The 24054-nt window shown below is 37.9% G+C and overlaps 1 protein-coding gene across 2 annotated transcripts in view; it reads left to right on the plus strand.

Moving 5' to 3' along the window:
• Positions 1-1016: 1016 nt before the first annotated feature.
• Positions 1017-24054, plus strand: part of LOC131040107 (probable galacturonosyltransferase 10) — a 117998-nt gene continuing 94960 nt past the window's right edge. Inside the window, exons 1-2 of one of the 2 annotated variants that reach the window (XM_057972966.1) lie at positions 1017-1458; positions 2748-2878. In XM_057972966.1, coding sequence (XP_057828949.1) covers positions 1195-1458; positions 2748-2878 — 395 coding nt within the window. In that variant the 5' untranslated portion in view covers positions 1017-1194. The remainder of the gene's footprint in view (positions 1459-2747; positions 2879-24054) is intronic. The other variant, XM_057972965.2, reaches the window with a different exon arrangement.

Below are 24054 nucleotides of genomic sequence, written 5' to 3' on the forward strand. Positions count from 1 at the left end.
TGTATGCATGCATGTATGTATAAGTTTAAGGAAGAGAATTACATGAAAAATACAACTCGATCAATAATCAACAACAAAACAACAACAAAACAACAACAAAGAGAAACTATTACCGTTGTCCAAAGAGGAGTTTATGCTCAAAGCAATCGACTTACAACCCACAAAACAATAAGTATACAATGTCATAGTTTGAAGAACAAAAATTATGCTCTTGGACCTACTACCTACAAAACAACAAATATACACTCTTGAAATACCAAAAACCGTGCTCCTTATCAATAAACCCTAGCACTATCTTTGTATGTTCCTTCGTGCAACCATAAGTTGTTTCAACCTCATCCACGAGGGAAGCAAATTCATGCCTTTTCTTATCCAGCCTTCACAATCCATAAAAGCCGAGAAGATCACCTCCTTGGCAAAATGTAAGGCAAATGACCTATTATATCTTGAAATAAATTTGAAAAAATATAACCATTAGTAAACTTAGTCAACCTATTTTAATTCCCAATTCTCATTGATTTATTTATACTTTGACATTTGATGAATACATGAATATTATTAAACTAATAAATAGACACATAAAAAAACAGCTTTAGATATATTTTTTATATAACAATTTTAATTAAAAATGTTGAAACACAACCTTGAGCTTCCCCATCCAAAATAAATATCTATTTCAAAAAAAAAAAAAATCATTTCAAAAGTCTAATTGAACTAGGTACCATTGATCAGGTCACCACACAAATAAAATATCCTCTCGAAATAAATACCATTGATCTAAGTTACGACAAATTTTTGATATGTTTGTAGTGTACGATTATTAAAGTATCTTTAAGTACATATTAGACAATACTTTGAAATGATCATTTTTTGAACTTTACATACATAAGAGAGGCCACAACATATTAAAATCCAATATCCCATATAGAATAAAATCCCATATAAAGATGTAGTTGAGTATAACAGTTAATGGTGCTATATATAAGTTAGCGGAAAAATTAATAAAAAAAATCCTCTCAAAATAGGTACTATAGATCCAAGTTACGACAATTTGTTTTTTACTTCGGACGAAGTCAAACATCTCGGAAACAGGAAAACGCAGTGCTAACGACCAAAACTTCTGCAAATAATATCTTCTCCTGGAGCTTTGTCAGCGTTTCCCCTTCCCCACCAATGTAAAGAAACCTGCAAAATATGTCAGAAGTAAATTTTCATTTAAGCGGAGGAGGAGCGAGCAGGAGGAAGAAAAATAATAGCAACTCTAACGCCTCATCGTCGGGAGCGGCTCTTCATATTGATATTGACGCTCCGCCAAAGGCCTGGAGTTTCGCCCCCTTTTTATCTCTTGCATTTATTCTCGTCTTCTTTTCGTTGCAGTTAGTATTGCCCGCCACTCATTACCGCCATCCTTTCGACCCTCATCGCCAGTGGAAACCTTTCGCTTCCAACCCTGAAACGGTAACAATTCTCGTGCCTTTAAATTCGATTATTAGCAATAAATTACAGCAGCAAATCAAAGCGGTGGCAATAATTTTAGTTGCTTTTTTAAAATGGCTTATTTCGAAAATCTAAGGTGCGGCAATGTATTTCTTTAACATGGTGTGGGAAAAATTCAAGTTGGAATCATAATTTTAAGATTTCTAAACTTAACCTAATAGAGCATGGCCTCAGAGAGGAATTGAAACTGGGTCGCGCTCTTACTAGCGATTCCGTTATCAATACTTCGCAATTTAATTTCAACGATTTAAGAATAAATTTCTTGGTATATCAATTTGTAAGTTACAGTACTAGGCTTTGATCGTAGAATTGTTTATTGGCTCTGCAAAGAAGTGCAACTAGAAGCATCATATGTTTCAGAAAAATTGAACTTGTCTTGTATTGACAGAGTCTGGCATGCTGCAATAGAGATGATATATGTAGATACAAATTGTGTCGCCCTTTCTTAGCTCAACGTAATTCTATGGCATTTGAGTTCTGTTGAATGATGTACTACCCCCTTTCTTCCCCTGTAGTGCATCGGTAATAATTTATTAAAATGATGCTGTTGACGGCATAGTTCGTTGATCTTGAGTGGCATTGTTTCATCACCCAACCCGATTCGAGATCCTGCAGGGTCAGTGGGCTCATGAGGCTTGTGCCCCTACTGGCCTGGTGCTTGGACCATATGCTGTTAGGGGATGGGGCCACCATTTGTGGTCCCAGCAGTTGGGCGCAGTTAATAACAGAATTGTAGCCGAGGATCCATTGAAAATCTCAATCAACTGAGCAATTAACAATAGTTCATTAAAATAATTCATTTCATTACAAAACGTAGGTATTTTGGAGGTATATTGTCAAATATTGTGCTTATGCCTTGTCATTTTTGTAGTCCTATTAGTAATTTATCTCTTTCAAGAAGGATTTCTTGATATTTAATATATGTGCTATGCTTTTTCGGTATGAATTATAAGAAGTGATGGAATTCATTTATTTTAAATTACCTTGCTTTACTACAGTATAAGTAGAATCATATTAGTCTTTCAAAACTATCTACTATAAGTTTTTGAATCGACCATGGCATGTTTACACCCCAAGTGTTGGAAATTGTCAAACTATAAAGTGAATGTAGATTTGTTAGACGCAATTCCAGAAAAACTTCAACTAAAACTGAAAAGATTGTTTTAGTGAACTTTCAATTAGGTATTATCCATGGCAATCATTTTTTAAAATCTAACCACTTTTGAATTCTGTTGGAATGGGGCATGCAGGCAAATGATATCTCAACAAATGTTTCAATGCGCACTGGAGTGCTTGAAATTGTTAACATATTTTCTTGGATAGATGATTTGGATATTCGACCTCTAGCAGTTATTGTGAATTCCACTACATTTAACTCCAGGTACCGTCTTTGAACATATATAGGTTCCAATTTATTTTGTTCTGTAATGTCATTCTCTAAGGTGAAAAATTCAATGAAGCGCTTATATTATCTGATGATGCTTTCATTACACTTCTTGCGATGATCTGTCACTGGAGCTAAAAGATGGAGCAAATCTCAAGCAACAGTCTTAAACTAAATTAATTAACCTGTAATTTATAATTTGAGACTTGTCTAAATGTTGAATTCTGATATTTTTAACATGCATGTATGGATGACTAATGTAACCGCGGATTCTTCCCAAAATAGGAAAGATGCTGTAAGGGTTGCTTAGTGTTGGATGCTCTCTATCCTTTGATTACTTTCATTTTTTTAGCTGTTCAATTGTCCGTTTGGACAGTTACTTTTTGTGGTGTTTTTTCTCCTTTTTGAGGAGATTTTGGCTTTTGTTGAGGGGAGGTTTTCGGCAGGGTTGGGATTTCTTTCTGCTGGGGTTTTTAGGCAAGAGTTTACTGTTATGTTGTTGTGTGGAAACTTAAGAAGTATTTTGATTAATGAAAAAGGATTTTCAGATCGCTACTATTTATCTACTCCACCTAGTCTTCACTGATGCCTTTAGGATTGATGAATACGGGTTCTTTTCACAGTTTTTGTTTTGATTAACATATTTATCTGTTTGCTTATTTTATCAGTAGCCAGGATTTGTGATGGTGTTTATTCACAGGAACTGATCTAGTTTGTTTAGATTTTCCTAAGGGGGAGAACAGAGGTTCTCATCCGCTGCATCAAGGACTCTGACCCAGACTGCACGCTCATCTTGGAGTCAATTTAAACATTGCTAGTTCCCCAGAAATCCCTTATAGATTTATTAGCATCGTCTATACGAGGAGTTGTTTGGAGACTTGTGTTGCAGATGAAAGTCGAGAATTCTCAATGGGGAGTCAACCTTCGCAGCCAAACACAAATTTAATCTCTCAAACAAAACTTGTTGACAAATTCAATTCATTCTAAACTAATTTCCAATGCAGATTTTTTTTGTACAATTGATTATACAGAAATAAGTAGCGATTTCCTCTTCAACTACTACCAAAATTTGATGATTTCTTTCATATTAAATCTGCCAACAAATTACAGATACTTCATGTCTCTCTTACACCTTTCTCCGGGCAAGAAGGCATTAATAAATTCTTCTTTTAATCTACAAATTAATCACTTAGGCTTTGGCGCCCATCTTCCTGCCCCTTGCTCCGCTCTGTCAAATGTATTAAATTTGTTATAAAAAATCTGCAAATTCCTTATTGAATATAGGCGCCACCCTCTCTATTTTCTGCCCCAGCCATTGACCTTCACTTCAATTCATATTCTCCAACCAGTCGTTAAAATCCCTCTTTCTATCTGTAATTCCTTTTTTCTGCAGCAAATGTTACATAATTTTTAGAAATTATTACACCCAAGAATAGGCGTTAAAATCCCTCTTTCTATCTGTCCATTCATTTTCCTTGAAATTCTTTGTCTTTTTGTGCTGATCTCTTTGACTTCTACGCCTCCTTCCTTTCCTTTGTATGCTGCTGTTTCAATTTTAAATTGCTGTTTTTAAACTGCCATTGCACTTCTAAATTCTAATCTTCTAAAAGCTCAAATGTAATGTCCCCACTTTGAAATAGAATTTAATGGTAAATACTAATGATAAAATAAAAATAAAAATATAAAAGAATATAATTAAATATAAATAAATTTTACTTAAGTTAATGAATGGTCAAAAGACATGAAATGAAAATTTGTGACTCCCTCAAACATGAGATATAAAAGGTAGAAGAGGACCTCATTTGAGGGAGAGAATTTGGGGAATCAGAGGTCAGATCTGATTTAAATAAAAGTGCAGATCTGATTGTGGAAAGTTGTCCCTTTCAAAGGGCAGAAATAATTAAGAGTTGCACTCTTCCAAAGGGTACTAATGATGAAAGGGTGTGTCTTCTGCCAAAAGGCATACATGATGAAGAGGTCTGACCCCTCCCTCTCATTGAGAGATATAAAGGAAAGGAATCAAAGCATCCAGTGAGAACACCATCGATCAGATCAGATCAGAACTGCTATGAAGTTACAAGCCGTCTCCATACTCAAACAAAGGCATATATAAGGCCGATGCATAGGATGATCTAAAAACAGCAAGCACTATAGAAAAAGGCTTATTTAATTATTGCAGAGCAGCAATACCGATCCAGACAGATCTTATTATACGTTAATGCAGCATTAGCCTGTTAGCAAATGGATTAAGAATTGTGTTTACATTTACAAGTATTATTAATAATCCTTGATTAGGTGTGATAATCGGCATCAGTTTAATTAGTTAAGATAAAAGACATGATATGAGGAGTCGCCACCTTTGCAAGTATAGTGACTGATGCATACTGAATATATATTTGTTTGTATAAGTCTGGTTTCTGGCATAATTCTGAATATTCTGAGAAGTAGATTTACAATAGAGGAAGAACGGTTTAGACACCCTCTCTAGTATGAGGGAGAACGTTTTAGACACCCTCATTAGCATATGAGGGAGAACGGTTTAGACACCCTCTTTGTTACGAGGAAGAATGGTTGATAAAGATACCCTCACAAGTATGGTTTGATAGAGGGAGAACGGTTTAGACACCCTCACAAGTGGGGCTTGATTAAGGGAGAATGGTTATTAAGCACCCTATCAAGTTATCCATCCTAGCTTGCTATGATTGGGATTCCTATGGTTATGATCTAGGATCCTGATGTTTTCATTTACAGTTTGTGATTGCAAATTGCTTTAAGTTGTGCTTCTTTACTTTATGGATCATAATTAGTCTTTCTTTGTTTTATAGTTAGTATGTTTGTAATTATTAGTCACTTATATGTTATAGATTAATTTCCTAACTTGTTTGTAGGGTTTTTTTCCATTTAAGAGAAAGGAATTCCCTCTCTAACCCACCATTAATAGCTAAGAGTTGTAATCTAGGGCAAAGTAGGGCATTTTATAAAAGGGACATTACATCAAAACAAATGGGCAGTTCCTCCTTATATCATGCCTCCCGACTTCATATATTAGTTATTTTAAAACAATAATAAGGGGCATAAATATTCATAAATAACATGACCTGTTATATTACATTAATCATGCACAAAATTCATTTTGTGATGTCCCCGAACAAGACCCGTCCAGTATTGTTAATATTAAGAAAGCTCCTTGTATTATTTTTATAAATAATATTAGTATTCAAAGCCCATACAACCAAGGACAATGAAGAATATAGGTGATCGTATAAGGAAAGATAACTGTGCTTATAGATAACAAATGGAAGACTTCAATAAGAAAAACAACGATCATAAAGAAATACAGTTATCAACATGTCTTAATATATTGGAATATGATTAATTAAGGAGTGACCAAATGATAAAGCAATATTAAGCACGGATGTTAAGATTTAAGATCTGGTTATAACATCTATTCACCTAATGGAAGTCAATATCTACGGATCATCATTTGTGAATACATTAACTAGCGCCTTACTGCCTTAGGCGCTATGTTCACTCTCAATGCCGTAAAGAATGGTTAGCCGACAGAAGAAACGATTGTAGTCTTAGCGCGATTTGGTGGCATGTGATCGTACACTGACGTGAAATGATAGTAATCAGCGGTATAGATTAATGGACTTAATATTGATAGTCAGCCGAGATATAGCGATTGTCCTTCATAGTCGAAAGGTTGAACAAATGCCCATTTCAGGTCTCGTCAATTTCCAATGGAGGAGGACATTACAAATATGCTCGGTCAATCCTCATGGGCAATGTTGGAGTTCGATGTGTATTTTGGAGTGCGTGGACTAAACAAACCATTTATTAGTTATGTTATGGCAAACATTATAAACAATGCACTTATTAGTATATTGAACTAAGTTGTAAATAAACAAATTAAGGAGATTTGTCACAAGCGGATAAGATAGAAGGGACGTGATTGTTCAAAGAAGCTGATCGCTATGAAAAGACACCACCCTTATGGTCATTCGATGGGAATAAATAGCATGGACATGAGGACTTCAGGGCATCATGGATGATTTTTATTCCTATAATGAATTCAAATTAAGAGCTCAGATCGAGCCACAGTATCATGAAGGCATAGACACATGAACAACCAATGTATCATCACGAACAGGACTATGAAGAAACTGACCGCATGGGCATAAGATCTTGAACAAAAACAGCGATCCAATACGGGCAAATGTAAGATTTCAGTTCTTATGAAGACATTATTTATAATCAGAAACAGAGATAAAATATTGAAATTCTGATCCTCTTATCGCAAATCCAATTCTATTGTTATTTCATATATATACCACTGCAAAACAGTTACTCCTAGTGAGTCATACGTATAATAGGAAGGCTCAATTTGTAGGAGATATGGATTATAAACAAGAACATAATGCAAGCAGCTGTGACTCCACGTGGGATGATGTAACATAAATTGCAGCGAATCAGTTTGTGATGGTGGCAATTCTTTTACTAAAGGTTGTGATTTGTTATGAAGACATCTTTAATTAAAGAGATGTTAACAAAGGGACGTCTCCCTTGGATAAGAATGACTCTTTGAGAAGAGTTCGCATTCTTCGTGAAAGGGTATGAGGATGTTATAAAATCATTATGGAAAGGGTGCAGAGTGAAGTGTGTTTATTATGTATGCACAGCAGTTCATAAAGATATAAAAGACATATGATATGCGCAAGTGGAAGACATGAATAATCAGTCCCGGAAGAGCATACATCTGAAATATAACAGCAAATATATTGCAGATTTGAAAAGGAGAATATGCATATTTGGTGATCAGATTTATGAGGATTCTATAAGCATAACTATGAAGACTTTATGAGATTTGTGAAGTTGGTGCTTCATATGTAGGGAGCAAGAGGGAAAGTTTATCCACATAATTCCATTGTTAAATTTGAAAAGCTATCGAGATAAGTTCCTTTCCGAACGGTTCTTGAATTTTGAATTAAATATTATAATGAAATGTCCTCATATTTGATAAAATTATATTTATAAACGTACTACCATCCCCACTTTAAGTTAGAATTGTTGTTTCAGGACTAAATCGAGGTGAATCCCGAATTGGGACATTACAAATTTGGACATCGTTAATTTTTTTCTTCAAAATTTGATGTTTATATATCTTTTTACCCTCCAAAATTATTCGATCTCAACTTTTGTAAAATTTAATAATTAATTTTTTTCGTAAACTACAAAGCAAAAACATAAAATTTTAAATTCTCTCAATTGGTAAGGAATCCGGCTATGAAATTTTTCACTGTTGTGATGTTTTCACACATCTCCCCATTGCAAATGGGGCCCCCCACTTTTTTTTCGTTTTCTAGGATAGTTGTTGAGTCTTTAGCTATGAGCTTGTCATTTGGAAGAGGTGTAGTTGGTCAAGAGCTAATCAAGTCAAGACTCTCTATCTTTAGGATTAAGTAAGGCACAACACTTCCTTTGCCACTCCTAGCACTGCCAATGGATGCTCAAACTACCACTTCCATCTCCCTTACCTTCCATCTCCTTCTACCTCCCACATCCTTCATTTGCCTTACCTCGACGACATGTGCTACCCTTCCCTACATCCCCCACATCCATATCCTTTATGCCTCCCAACTTCCCTTCCTTACATCCTTTTTTTCCCTTCCTCACGTGGCACCTTTCGTTACCACATCAGCACCTTTCTTCACTTCGCTCCCCCACTTCCTTTGCCTTATGAAATCCACAACCTTCCCTAAGATCATTTCCTTTAACCTATCTAATCCCCGATCAACCACTTCCTATGCCTCCCAAAAATCTCGATTACTTTAGTGAACCTCAACATCTACAATAAAAGAAAAGAACACAAGTGATAGTGCCAGCAAGGATAGAGGGGACCACTCATAAGAGGAGATATTGCATTTAAAAATGAGATTGTTGAAACACATGCCAGGACCCTATTGTCACGTATTCACACATCACCCCATTGCAAATAGGGACCCCTACTTTTTTGCTTTCTAGGTTTTTAGGGTTTGTTTGTTAGCCTTTGCATGCTGAGTGTTGCCAGAGGGATCACTAGGATGGCAGGCTTTGCTTGAGCCAGGGTGAGTCCACGGGACCCCAGAATTAGGGTTTCTTTGAGAGTCTTCCTTAGGGCTTGGTTTTGCTCTTCTTGCTAATTGTGTCTTGCTTGGTGAGTGAGTATCATCCTTGAAGGTCTGAGTTAGGTCAAATTGGTGAGTGATGAAGCCTGGAATGTCATCCTGTTCTTCAAATACCCTGAAATTTGGCTAAGTCTGGAATGTCCTCCTGATCTTGAAATTTGACTATTTGGAAAACTGAAGAATCCTCCAAAAACTAGATTTTGCATTATAACTCGTGGAGGTCCAAAACCACTCTCAAACATCTTGACAGTATATATGGAATATAACTTAAAGTATAAGTTTCTTATACTTAAATGTTATATTCCATACATGAATCCTGACGGAGAGACCAAAATGTCAAATTTCACTCCTGACCCTTCCGAAGGGTCCAAAGCAAAATTCTCCATAAGACATTCTAGTTTGACCCAAACTTAGAACTAACTCATTCCTAGGCATTATTGAGGGCAAAACACTTGTTTGGATGGAGAAATGTGAGGAATGAAGTCAAGATTTGAGCCTAAATGTGAATTTCGCTCCTGACCCTTCCAAAGGGTCCAGAGCGAAATTCTCCCTAGACACCTTTTTTTTCCTTGTTTGCACTGGAAACCTTGATTCCTTGGGCATGGTAAGGGCAAATTGACATATTCTTGCCTTAGGAAGTGATTTGAGGTGTTTGAAAGTATGGATTTTGTCTAAAGCATGAATTTCGCTCCTGACCCTTCCAAAGGGTCCAGAGCGAAATTCACCTTTTCCTCTATTTTGCTCTTTCATATGGCCAAGTTTTGGATTTTTGAGGCATAGTTGAGGAGACTTGGATGCATGTTTGCCTTAGAGAGGAGGTTTAAGACTACAAAATGGTGAAAATCAACCTAGAATGGAAATTTCGCTCGTGACCCTTCCAAAGGATCCAAAGTGAAATCTCCCATTTGACCTTCTATCTTGCCTAAAATGATGAATAGAGTTTGAAAGGACCTTGAAATTGATCGAGTTTGAGAGAGAATTGGATAAATCAAGATTTTCGCTCCTGACCCTTCCAAAGGGTCCAGAGCAAAAATCCTCATAACCCTCATTTCCTTCCTAATTTTGGCTAAAGTGTTGGTCTCTAAGGCATGTTGGAAGGTAGATTGATGTGTTCTTGCCTTGGGGGATGATTGAAAGCGTTGAAAAGTGAAGATTTTGTCCAAGAATGGAAATTTTGCTCCTGACCCTTCCAAAGGGTCCAGAGCGAAATTCCTTGCAAACCTATTTTTTAACCTTGCTTGGGCTTAAAAACTTTGTTCCTTGGGTGAAAACGATAAAATTTTGTCTTGTAATGAAGAATGAGATTGAAAGGATGAAGAACCGAGTCAAGAATGAGAAATTCGCTCCTGACCCTTCCAAAGGGTCTAGAGCGAATTTTCTCAAAACGTCTCTTTTCTCTCAACTTTGTGCTAGATCAAGTGTGGGCTAAGGTAAATTCAAGAAGGAGATGTCCCTAAGAATGACTTTGAGTTGCTAGTGATCCAGGAATTTGAAGGGATTGAGCAAAATAGTGAATTTCGCTCCTGACCCTTCCAAAGGGTCCAGAGCGAAATTTCTAAAATCACCTATTTTGCCTGCAGGTCAAGTCAAACTTTGAATTTTTATAGCTTGGATGAGTGTAAGGAGAGGTGTTCTTGCCCTTTTGAAGTTGATTGAGGTTGAAAGATGGAGGAGTAAGCTCAAATCATGAATTTCGCTCCCGACCCTTCCAAAGGGTCCAGAGCGAAATTCTTGAAAGCACCTATTTTCTCCTTGGATGAGGTCAAAACTTTGGTTCCTCTGGCGTATATGGAAGTGGAGTGATGTATTTTTGCTTGGCAATGTAGATTGGAGTTCAAGAAATGAAATATCAAGCCTAGAGTGTGAATTTCGCTCCTGACCCTTCCAAAGGGTCTAGAGTGAAATTCCCCAAAACCACTTTTTTTTTCTCAATTTTATGCCAAGTCTAGGGTGGTTCAAGGTGAATTAGGATTGGGAGTGTCCTTAGGTGTGACCTTGACTTGCTAGTGATTATCAAAATGATGGAAATTAGCCCAAAACGAGATTTTCGCTCCTGACTCTTCTAGAGGGTCCAGAGCGAAATTTCTAAAATCACCTATTTTCCCTGTAGGTCAAGTCAAACTTTGAATTTTTATAGCTTCGATGAGTGTGAGGAGAGGTGTTCTTGCCCTTTTGAAGTTGATTGAGGTTGAAAGGATGGAAGAATAAACTCAAAACAAGATTTTCGCTCCGGACCCTTCCAAAGGGTCTAGAGCGAAATTCTTCAAATCCACTATTTCCTCCTTGTGTCAAGTCAGGAATTTGATTCCTAGAGTGTGGTTGAGATTGGAGTGAGGTTATTTAAGCATTGCAAGATGAGTTGAAGTGAAGGAGGTTGAAAATTAAGCCTAAAAGGTGAATTTTGCTCCTAACCCTTCGAAGGGGTCCTGAGCAAAATTCACACAATGTCATGTTTTCCTCCAGGATGGTGTTGAGCCAAGTCAGTGATCAAGGTGGATTTGCCTTAGAGATTGCCTTAGAAGAGATTATGAGTGAAAGAAGGGTGAATTTTGATCGAAAAAGTGAATTTCGAAATTCTTATAATCACCTAATTTTCCCTTGGTGGAAGCTAAAAAGTTGAATCCCTAGGCTTTGTTGAACTAAAGCTAGCATGTGCTCACCTTTAAGAGGAATTTGGAGTAAAAAATGAGGCAATTGAGGCAAAATCAAGGAAATCGCTCTTGACCCTTCCAAAGGGTCCAAGGCGAAATCCTTTGAAACTCCTATTTTTTTCACCTTGTTTGAGCCAGGCATAGGGCTAGTTGTGCGATTATGATGAAATGAGGTCTAAATTGGCCAGGAATGCAAATTTCACTCTTGACCCTTCCAAAGGGTCCAGGGCGAAATTCTTATAGGGCCTGTCCCTGGGAAGGATTTTGAGCGAACTTCATTTTGAAGTCTTCTTGTTGATGATTTAAGGTGGAAAATGCTTTGTTGAAATTAACATGTCATATTTACTTAATCACCTTTTGGTTTATTTTGCAAATGGAGAAAACCAGATCAAGGACGACCTCTTCCAGTCCAGCATCATCAAGGACGACCAATTCCAGTCCATCATCGTCAAGGACGGTCCATAGGCAAAAGGGAAGACTCAAGGTGTTCAAGGAATTGCGAGCTACCTCCAGAACCTTCACTTTGCCACACTAAGGAGCCACAAGATGACAATGAAAGGCGTTGCCAGCATTTCGAAGAGAGGTACTCCATTCATCAAACACATCAAAGACAGAGGAGAATCAACCAAGGTCGGTACCAGGGTACGTTGAAGAAGCAGATAGTTTCAGAAGAGTTAATTAAAGTTAGCTTCTCAACTTCATCAAATTGAACATCAACCAAGTTACAAGTGTCAGACAAGGTGGCATCCCAGTCATCATTCTTCCAGTCGGATTGGTCCACCTCAGCATGACTAGATTCAATGTACCTAATTTACTGGAGGTGACACAAACTTCGATGTACCTACCCCTGCTTCTTATTGGTCCTCACTCTTGGAATGTAATTTTCTAATTGGCTAAGGAAGTTTGTTATAACAAACCCTAATTAGGGTTTTGTTGTGATGTATTCACACATCGCCCCATTGCAAATGGGGACCCCTACATTTTTTTGCTTTTTGGGGTTCGCTTTCTAGGTGTTTAGGGTTTGTCTGTTAGCCTTTGTATTTTGAGTGTCGCTAGGGGATCAATAGGATGGTAGGCTTTGCTTGAGCGAGGTGAGTCTTTGGGGCCCCAGAATTAGGGTTTCTTTGAGAGTCTTCCTTAGGGCTTGGTTTTGCTCTTGTTGCTAATTGTGTCTTGCTTTGTGAGTGGGTATCATCCTTGAAGGTCCGAGTTAGGTCGAGTTGGTGAGTGATGAAGTCTGGAATGTCATCCTGATCTTCAAATGCTCTGAAATTTGGCTAAGTCTGGAATGCCCTGATCCTGAAATTTGGCTGTCTGGAATGTCCTGATCCTGAAATTTGACTAAGTCTGGAAAATTGAAGAATCCTCCAAAAACTAGATTTTGCAATATAACTCCTGGAGGTCCGAAACCACTCTCAAACATCCTGAAAGTATATATGGAATATAACTTAAAGTATTTCTTATACTTAAATGTTTTATTCCATAAAATGATGTTGACGGAGAGTTCAAAATGTCAAATTTCGCTCCTGACCCTTCCAAAGGGTCCAGAGTGAAATTCTCCATAAGACATTCTACTTTGACCAAAACCTGGAACTAACGCATTCCTAGGCTTGAATGAAGGCAAAAGCACTTGTTTGAATGAAGAAATGCGAAAAAATGAAGTCAGGATCATGGCCTAAGGTGAATTTCGCTCCTAACCCTTCCAAAGGGTCCAGAGTGAAATTCATATTTCCTCTATTTTTCTCCTTAGCTTGACCAAGTTTGTAGACTTTTGAGGCATAATTGAGAAGGTTTGATGCAACTTTGCCTTGGAGAGGAGATTTTAGACTTTGGGATGATGGATTCTAGCCTGGGAGAGGAATTTCGCTCCTGACCCTTCCAAAGGGTCCAGAACGAAAATCCTTATAACCCTCATTTTCCTTCCTTGTTTTGGATGGGCGTTGGTTTATTAGGCATTGTGTGTGAGTCTTGATGTGTTCTTGCCTTGAGAAGTGTTTTGAAAAGTGAGGATCTTGTCCAAAAATAGGAATTTCGCTCTTGACCCTTCCAAAGGGTCGAGAGCGAAATTCTTCATAAGCCTCATTTGCTCCCTTGTTTTGGATACCAACCTTGTTCCATGGGAGAATTTGGGAAGGAAATAACATGTCTTTGCCTTTTGAGGTGATGGAAAGTAGAAATGTGAAGGATTTTGGCCAAGATTAGGAATTTCGCTCTCGACCCTTCCAAAGGGTCCAGAGTGAAATTCCTTGCAAGCCTATTCTTTTGACCTTGTTTTGGCTTAAGACCTTATCCCTTGGGTGAAGGATGATGTTTAGTTACCTCTTGAGGTGATTTTGAGTTGGAAAAAGGAAGAATCAAGCCCAAATCATGATTTTCGCTCTTGACCCTTCCAAAGGGTCTAGAGCAAAAATCCTCCTAGACCTCATTTCCTTCCCTATTTGACCAAATTGTGATGTCCAAAGCATGTTGAAAGGGGAAATGGACATGATCTTGCCTTTGAGAGTGTTTGGAACTTGTGAAAATGAAGGATTCTAGCCAGGAAAGGAAATTTCGCTCCTGACCCTTCCAAAGGGTCTAGAGCGAAATTCCTTATAAACCTACTTTTTGACCTTTCTTGGACATGAAACCTTGTTCCTACGATAATGAAGGATGAAATCCTACCTTGCAAAGAAGTTACAAGTTGAAAAAATGATGATTTTTGGTCAAGAATGAAAATTTCGCTCCTAACCCTTCCAAAGGGTCCAGAGCGAATTTTCTCAAAACCTCTTTTGCTATCAAGTTTTTGCTAGGTCAAGTGTGGGATAAGGTAAAATCAAGAGGAAGTTGCCCCTAAGAGTGACTTTGAGTTGCTAGAAACCATGAGAGATGAAGGAATTGAGCCTAGAAGTGATTTTTGCTCCCGACCCTTCCAAAGGGTCTAGAGCGAAAATCCTTAAAACCATCTTTTTTTCTAAAATTTGAGCAAAGCCAAGCTTGGACAAGGGTGTGAGAAGGCATTTGGATTGCCTTAGAGTGGATTTTGGTTGCCAAGAATGCAAATTTGAAAGCCTAATGAAAATTTCGCTCCTAACCCTTCCAAAGGGTCCAGAGCGAAATTTCTAAGATTCCCCCTTTTCCTTGCAAAGTGAGACAAGATTTTGGTTTTTATACCCTGGAGAGGAGTGGGACAAGATGTTCTATGCCTTGGAGGAGATTTGAAGTTGAAAGGATGGCAAAATAGCCCTAAAACAATAAATTCGCTCCTGACCCTTCCAAAGGGTCCAGAGCAAAAATCCTAAAATCTACCTATTCCTTTCAAATTTATGCTAAGCATGCCTAGACCAAGGTAAAGGATGCCCTTGTGATTGCATTTAAGTCGATGGTTGTCTCTAGAAGTAATGATTTTAGGCCAGAAGAGGAAATTCACTCCTGACCCTTCCAAAGGGTCCAGGGCGAAAATCCTTCAATCACCTATTTTGCCTTGCAAAATCAAGATAAACTTGGGTTGGATGAGAGAAGAAAAGTGTTTCCTTGCCTTGTGAGGTGGATTGAAGTTGAAATGATGAAAAAAATGAGCTATAAACAAGAAATTTGCTCTTGACCCTTCCAAAGGGTCGAGAGCGAAAAACACTAAAACCATCCTTTTCTCCAAATTTTGTGCTAAGTCAGGCCTGGACTAGGGTGAGAAAAGCTATTTGGAATGCCTTGGAAAGATGTTTGACCTTCAAAAATGTGAATTTTGAGCTAAAGTTGGAATTTCGCTCCTGACCCTTCCAAAGGGTTCAGGGCGAAATTCTTATAGGGTCTGTTCCTGGAGAAAATCTTGGGCAAGTTTCATGTTAATATCTTTTTGTTTTTGATTTAAGTTGAAAATGCTATGTTGAAATGAATTTATCATGTGTCCTTAATCATCTTTTGGTTTGTTTTGGCAGATGAAAGAAGACCAGGCCAGGACAAGGACGACCTTCTCCAACCTAGCATCAACAAGGACGACTTTCTCCAGCCCAGCCTCATCAAGAACGACCTCTTCCAGTCCAACATTTGAAGGAAAGACAAGGTGGCATCCCAGTCATCACTCCTCCAGTCGGGTTGGTCCACTTCAGCATGTCCAGATTCAATGTACCTGACTCATCAAAGATGGCACTAACTTCGATGTACCTACCTCGACTATCCATTGGTCGAATATTCCAGAGAAGACACGTGTCCAAATAATGCAATTATTTCATTGGTCAGAATTAAGTTTGTTGTAACTAACCCTAATTAGGGTTTTCATTGTAAAATCTCGGCCAGTGATCTCAAATTGATCTGAGCCATGGAATTGTATTGAGGGCGCTATATAAGCCCTGGCTCCTCATTTGTAAAGAATAATAGTTAGTCAGTAGTTGATAGTAGGTGAATAGTTAGCTAATAGTGAATAGTCAGTTGATAGAATAGCAATTAGAGTAGAATAGCAAGAGAAGGCAAAGATTGTTGCCAAGATGTTGTTGTAAAAGGCTTGTAAAACTTCATTGAAGAAATGGTGAAATCTATGGGTCGATTCAACAATTTGCATGGTCTTTATACTTCTCAGATTTGATTTCATGTTTTTAGATGAGTGGAAGAAATGTGTTTGATGGATGGTGAAATTTGTATATCCATACTACTAGCAGTTTGTTGATTGCAGACTTGCCTTGTGTAGTCAACTAGAATCATTCAGCTTAAGCTTAACTTCAATTGTCGCTTCTTCATTGATATGCATCAGCCTGATGGTGTCTATGCCTGTAGCGATGATCTGAACATCATAAAGTTTTCCTCCGAAGATCGCACTAACCTTGTGGAGATGGTCTTGGGATGTCAAGACAAGACTTAGTTAGAATTTCATCAAAGGTCATTCATTGTTCCTACATTCTTAGTGTCAGAAGTAGATCCTTCCCTCGCCCTCATCCTTTTTTCCCTTTTTTCGAAAAATCTAGGCTAGTGAAATCCTGTGATTCCAGCAAATTAGACATTTAGGTCGTCAAGTGTAAGTCCCCTTGTGATTCCAGCAAAATCACATCATACCACAGAGAGCTTATCCACGAGTAGAGAACCTACATACAAGAACCTTGGAGTTGCCTCGACTGATCCTTCGGCGAGATCTTCAGCAGTCGGGAAACTTTGCTCAAGAGAGGATAAGGTACCTTTAGGTATTTTATTCTATGTTCGCATGTGCATAAAAAACACATCAAGTTTCTATCTTGTAATCCTAGCCATTGATTCTAAATCAATCAGAGCCGTCTATTTGTAAAGGGTTTCTCTATATAAGCTCTGGCTCCTCATTTGTAAAGGTTAATAGTGGATAGTGGGTTAATAGTTGGTTGATAGAGAATAGATAATAGTGAATAGTCAGAGAATAGGAAATGGTTAGAGTAGAGTAGAAAGAGAAGGCAAAGATTGTTGCCAAGATGTTCTTGTAAAGGACTTGTAAACTTCATTGAAGAAATGGTGAATTCTATGGGTCGATTCAACAATTTGCATGGTCTCTATACTTCTCAAATTTGATTTCATGTTATTAGATGAGTGGAAGAAATGTGTATGATCGATGGTGAAATTTGTATATCCATACTACTAGCAGTTTGTTGATTGCAGACTTGCCTTGTATAGTCAACTGGAATCATTCAGCTTAAGCTTAACTTCAATTGTCGCTTCTTCATTGATATGCATCAGCCCGATGGTGTCCATGCCTATAGCGGTGATCTGAACATCATAAAGCTTTCCTCAGAAGATCGCACTAAACCTTGTGGAGATGGTTCTGTGATGTCAAAGCAAGACTTAGTTCGAATTTCATCAAATGTCATTCATTGCTCCTACATTCTTAGTGTTAGAATTAGATCTTTCCCTCGCCCTTATCCTTTTTTTCCTTTTTCAAAATCTAGGACTAGTAAAATCTCATGTTCCAGCAATATCCAAAGCAAATCAGACGTTCAGGTAGTAAAACGTAAGTCCCCTTGTGATTCTAGCAAAAATCACATTGTACCGCAAAGAGCTTATCCACACGTAGAGAACCTACATAATAGAGCCTTGGAGTTTCTCCGACTGATCCTTCTGCGATATCTTCAGCATTCGGGAAACTTTGTTCAAGAGAGGATAAGGTACCTTTAGGTATTTTATTCTGTGTTTGGTCGTGTACAAAAGACACATCAACAAACCCCCAAAATTAGCAAGGAGTGAAAAGGTTCAAATTTTGCTCATTAAAAAGTACGAACTGGCTGGGACTCGTTTCCTTTGCTCCTTCATGTTGGTTTACGTTTTATCATATACTAACATTAGAATAAAGTACCCAAAGATAATTTATCCTCTCTTGAACAAAATCACCGCGTATGCTAAGATTGCTAGAAGATCATATGGCGATTCCAAGGTTTCTTTTGTCAGGTCTTGACGTATGGATAAGCTCAATGGGCTTTGTGATATGCTGGTAATACACAAAGGGACTTACGTTTGAATTGTTCACAACTTTGGGATCTAGGCAGGTTTATCAATTGATGCTCTTCTTTTTTTGGATTTTTGGATTAAGACTTTCAAAAAGGATAAAAAGGATAAAAAGGATAAGGGTTTAGAAGTCTACTCTACTCCTATGAATTCAAGAGACGGTATTGATTTGGTGAACTCAATAAACTGTACTTTGCTTCACCTCACTTAAGACAACTACACAAAGCGGATGCAATCTTCAAGGAATGTGCTTATGATATGAAGTTTAAGCATACACAAAAGGGAAAGCTCAGACTAACTTTTCATAATGAATAAAAATCATCTATTCATCAAAAGTATGATGGGAGATAGACCACGAATCAATACTTATCAAATATTTCATTCAATCTAACAACATGAAATAAAATCTAACGAAGGTGTTGAAGAAATTGAAAACTTGGCCAATCAATCAGATAATAGAGATTACAAAGCCTAAAAAGCACACAAGCAATATATTATCCAAAATGATCTCTTGCAACAATATTTCAAAAACCTTACACTCTCCAAATGAGAGGAGGAAACCTTATGTAGGCACACAAAAGTTTTGAACGATCGAGATCAAACAGTGATCAAGGGCCCAGATCGAATAAACAAAACCCTAATTAGGGTTTGTTACAACTAACAACCCCTCGCCTAATGAGAAAATTACATTTGGGGACACTTGTCCTTCTTGCTAAATATGAACCAACAATAAAAATAGAAGGTTGTTGCATTGTGAAGTGTGCCCTATAGAAGCTTCTATCGATAAGTCAGGCTCATTGAACCTGGACATGTTGACCTGGAACAATCTGATTGGCTAGAAGATGACGAGGCGCCACCTCAGCGTGTTGGATGTCTTCCAATTTGTGTGAAGAAATTGTCTAAGTATGGAAATTTGTTTCTTCTTGTCACCATCTGATTCTGATTGGGAGCTTGTCTTTAATTCTTCAGGAGATGAAATCCTTCAAGAAGTTGTCCTGATTGCTTCCATAGGTCTGGGATTGTAGATGAAATTCCTCAAGAAGTCTGAAATTCTTTTCATCAAGTCCGAGGACTTTTCTTTCTTGATGCCTTGAGATTCTTTCAAGTGCCTCGAATTTGGGGAAGAATCCCTTTGTGAAGTATTTCTCATACTTAGCCAAATTTTGGCCATCTCTATGCTTGGACGAACCTTGCTCGTGGACTTGTCTTCAATTTTGAATTTGGCTTGAAACTCCCTTTGTGTTTTCTGTGATGATCCCGCCTCAGCTCTCATCTATGATCTGCAAAACCAAAAAGAAATTAAGTTAAGATTCTAACTTTGAGTGCAAATTTTGAAGGTTTGATGGCAGAGTGCTCTGATTTTGGTCCCTTTTACTCCAATTCCATGCTCTTAACCAATCAGTCCTTATAAAATTGGCCCATGACAAGGTCACAGTTTTACCTACACTATTTCAGAGTCAGATTGATGCAACGTCTGGTCTTATCCTCAGAAAGAAACAATTCTGTGTATGTACAGAGAACAATTAGCCTTTAACAAGCTGTGAACACTTAGAAATTTTAGAAACCCTTGAAAACTCAATCTGATTTGAAGGTTTGGGAGTGAAATTTGTCTTTGATTTATCTGAAAGTGAATAACTTAGTCCCAAAATCTGTGAAATAAACGTTGAAATCAGATTTGAATTCTGGAAAATATGTGAAAATCAGACTGTCCTTGAAAATCTCCTCCAAAATTTTGAAAAGTAGATTGAAAATCACCGAAGATGCCTTGATTCGTCATCAAAAAGTAAGGAAACAAACTAGAATACCCCTGTCACCTTGAGAACTAGATGAAAACCTTTGTTTGTCTTCTCCTCAATGCCTTAGAAATTTTTTGAACTATTCTTGAGGCTCTGAAAATGCTTTAGAAAACCTGAATAATCTTTCTTCAAGTGTCTGAATGAGAGAAATGAATGAATGATTCATTCTTAAAGAGTTCGATCTTTGTAATTAGAAACCCAGTCAGTCCTTCCAAATTCGAACTAGATTTGTTTCTATTTTTCTTCCATTCATCGAACCTAGACATGTCTTGTTTCTTTGTTGAGTTTAGTCTCTTAAGAAAGTTTCTATTTTGATTTCAGTTGAACTCAGTTGCTCGGGAAAGTTCTGATTTTGTTTCTAGTTTGAACTTAGTTCCTTGAGAAAGTTTCTATTTTCAGGTTGAGTTCATGAATCGAACTCCATCTTTCTTTCTTCTTCCAAATTTTGAAACTTTCTAAAACTTTCTTCTTTCCCCTAGCTCAAATTTTGAAACTTTCTTTCCTTCACCTTGGTGGAGTTGGTAAAATATTTTCCTTGCTTGCTGATCAGATTTTCAAGGCAGGGTGGACTTGGAAGAACTTCTTCTCCATCTACATGGCGGACTTGGCAAGAGTCTTTCACTTCTCTTCAAAGCCTTCTACTATTGCTAGGCGGACTTTATTAAACCTTTGCACCTCTTACTTGAAATGTATTTCACATGTGGGCGAACTTCATGGAACTTGTTCACCATGGGCAAGCGAACTTTATGAAATGTCTTCCGCTTTGCAAACTAGTCCTAGGTGGACTTGATCAATCCTTTGCACCATATTCAATCTTCTTCAAGGCGGACTTAGTCATGTCTTTGCCCTTATTACATGGCAGACTTCAATAGACTTGTGCACCACATCCAATCAAGGGCGGAGTTAATAGGACTTGTGCACCACAGCATGGGCGGACGTCCTTGCTTCCATGACCAAGCTAAGTCCCTTCCAAAGCGGACTTCATGACATTTATGCACCAAGTGTGAGCAGACTTTATACACCTTGAGGACAAACTTGAGGGGAGTTGTGCACCTCTGTTGCTAGGAGGACTTGATTAGACTTGTTCCCCTTCCAAGGCGGACTTCATTTGTTCTCTTTCTCCATCATGGGGCGGACTTCACTTGTTGTCTTCCCTATAGGAGGGGGGACTTCACCACACTTATGCACCTCATACATGGTGGAGTTCATCAAAGTTGTGCACCATGGGTAGGCGAACTTGGAAGAAGGTATGCACCATTGAGGGCAGACTTCATGAGATGTCTTCATCATGAGGGCGACCATGTGAACATCCTTGCTGGGCCGACTTGGAGAGAGTTGATCCCTATGATAACCAGATTTGAAATCTCCATAACTTATGCATTTCAACTCGGATCTTCTTGAAATTTGAAACTCATACTCCATTTATCCATCGAATTCCTATGGATCCCTAAAATCCAGGAACTTAGCTTTTTAGGACAAAACTTGAATTTTGAGTGGGATTCTTGATCATTTTCAATGTAACTCAGAGCCAACAGTGCAAACCCTAGATCCCTTTCCAAAAATAGGAAAAGCAAGCATCCCTAAAAAATAGGAAAAACTATCTAAAAATAGCCATTTCAGGGATCGTGCTTAAAGTGCCAAAAATGAAACTTCCTAAAAAAATAGGAAAAAGCAAAACTTTCCAAAAATAGAAAGTTGTCCAAATTGACCCAAATCAATTGCAATCTTTGTCCTTTGGCCTTTCTAGGCACATTGACGACGTCTCGACTCTGTTTTGACCATGGTTTGCACAATTGACTTATGACTTCCAAAACTCGGACCTTTCAAAATTGACAAAATTGGTGTCGAAAAGGTTACGAGACTCTAACAAAACCCTAAAAAGCAAAAGCAAGGAGGGTCCCCATTTACAATGGGGCGATGTGTAAAAAAGGTCACAACACTTCATATCCCCAATCTATCTTGGAATGACTTCCTTTGAGGTCTTAAAACCCCGAACTACCTTGGGGACTACTGCCTTTGCCCATCTTAAAGTCCTACCTATCTTTGTACCATTTCCTTTGTGTTGTGACGTTTTCACACATCGCCCCATTGCAAATGGGGACCCCCCACTTTTTGCTTAGGCCTAGGTGTTTAGCTAGGTCGTCTTAGCTTGGTAAGTTTAGTAGCTATTAGCCCTTGCTTATGAGAAGTGAATATGTCTTGGCAAGATAGGATTGAGGTTGTGTTGCCAACCTTGCTAAGGTGGTTAATGTTGCTAAAAGTTCTCTATTTGCAAGAAGAGTTTCATAGTTGAAAGGTATGCAGTAGAGATTTGAAGTAGTATGGGTCAAATGAAGGGAGAATTATCAAAATTGCTTTCAAGGCTAGGTGAACAATGAAATCTCATAGCATAGGTCGAGTTAGAGTTTGGAGAGAAAATGTAGAACTAAGGTATGAGCTTGTCCTGCATGGTAGCCTTGATGAAATGTAAGAGGATTTAGTACGAATGAGACCTCAAAAACGATCGGACAATGAAAGATCTTTGATTCAAAAGACAGTGATTCAAGCTTCTATCAACAATGTTAGTACAAATCAAACCCCTAAGGCCGATTTGCCTTAGTACATAAGGAGATCACAAGTTGGTAAATTCAATCATCTACTACGAATGAGCACAAAGATACTGATCCACCTTGAAGAATCAAAATGATCAAAAGTTGATTGCTCAAGACAACTTAGTACAAACGAAGGAGAAAAATCCGACTCAACAAGGAGGGTTTTGATAATGCAAAAGGTGAGGTTTTGAATGATGCACTACAAATGAAGGTGGAATGGCTGATTTGACAAAGTGATTTTGTTCATGCAAAGGGCAAGAGATAAATTTAATCAAACAACCTTAGTACAAATGAAGTCTCAAAAGCCACCCAAGGTTTTCTAGTACAAACAAACCCCAAATCTCCGCTAAGGTTGTCTAGTACAAACAAACCTCAAATTTCCGCCAAGGCAAGCTTACTACAAATGAGCCTCAAATTTCCGCCAAGATTAGCTTAGTGCAAATGAATCATATTTGGTTGCCACTACAAACGAGCATGAAATCCCTGACCAATAAAGGTAAGTTCAAAAGACAAGTCGGCTAATGTAATGATTGGCACCCAAAAAAAAGGAGATGAAACATTTTATCTGATCAAAACAAGTCGGCATAGTGAGGTTATGATGAAAGGTGGTACTCTTAGACATTCAAACACATATATAAGGAGGAGTTTGAATTTCATTTCAAACATAATCTATTCTTCAAAACAATTTTAAATTCTGATTTGGACTACAAGGTAGCAATTTTGCATTTAGATTTTGATCATTACATTTGATCGAAACACTTGTGAAGAAAGCGAATTATACTTAGACCAACGATTTTTCATTGCAAGGAGCAACAATATTTTGACCAAGAAGGTGATTTTGGAGAATAAGTTGAATTGAAGACATCTTTTATCCATTTGGAGGCAGACAAGAGGCAAAATTGTGTGAGAATTCACATTGCATCAGACTTATAGCAAGAACAAAATCAGGCATATAAAAGTGTAAGGTAAGTGAAATTAGTATGTATTCTATGTATTTGACACCATTTTGTTTGCTTTGCAGGTGACTAAGGAAGAAATCAAGGACAAGTCTAATTGTAGGAGGATCAGAATAATGTTCCAAAGGGGTAGTCCAACACCAAGATCAAGTTCGAGTCATGCAAAGATCAAAGTCAAGGCCTTAGAGCATGAAGGGGAGATAAACTTACATGATGAAAGAATGTTTTACAATCTTGAATTCCGTTCCGGAATCCAAGAATCAAAGTCAGTACATTGAGGAGTTAACCCCAACCGGGTGCACCATTCATTAAGTAGATCATGAACAAGAGAAGATCAATCACCATCATCACATTGAGCAAACTAAATAATGTAGAGTATCAAGAGATATTGCTCAACATTCCTTCATGATAATCTATCAAGTCTACAAGTGCAAGTTGAGGTGTCATCCTAGTCATCATTCCACCAATCAGAGGAGTTCTACATCAGCATGTCTAGATGCAATGCACTTGACTCATTGTACGGAGGCACAAACTTTGAGCTACCTACCCTCATATTTCATTGGTTCACATTCAATATTGAACCTAA

Source organism: Cryptomeria japonica, chromosome 10, assembly GCF_030272615.1.
Source record: "Cryptomeria japonica chromosome 10, Sugi_1.0, whole genome shotgun sequence".
Taxonomy (NCBI): Eukaryota; Viridiplantae; Streptophyta; class Pinopsida; order Cupressales; family Cupressaceae; genus Cryptomeria; species Cryptomeria japonica.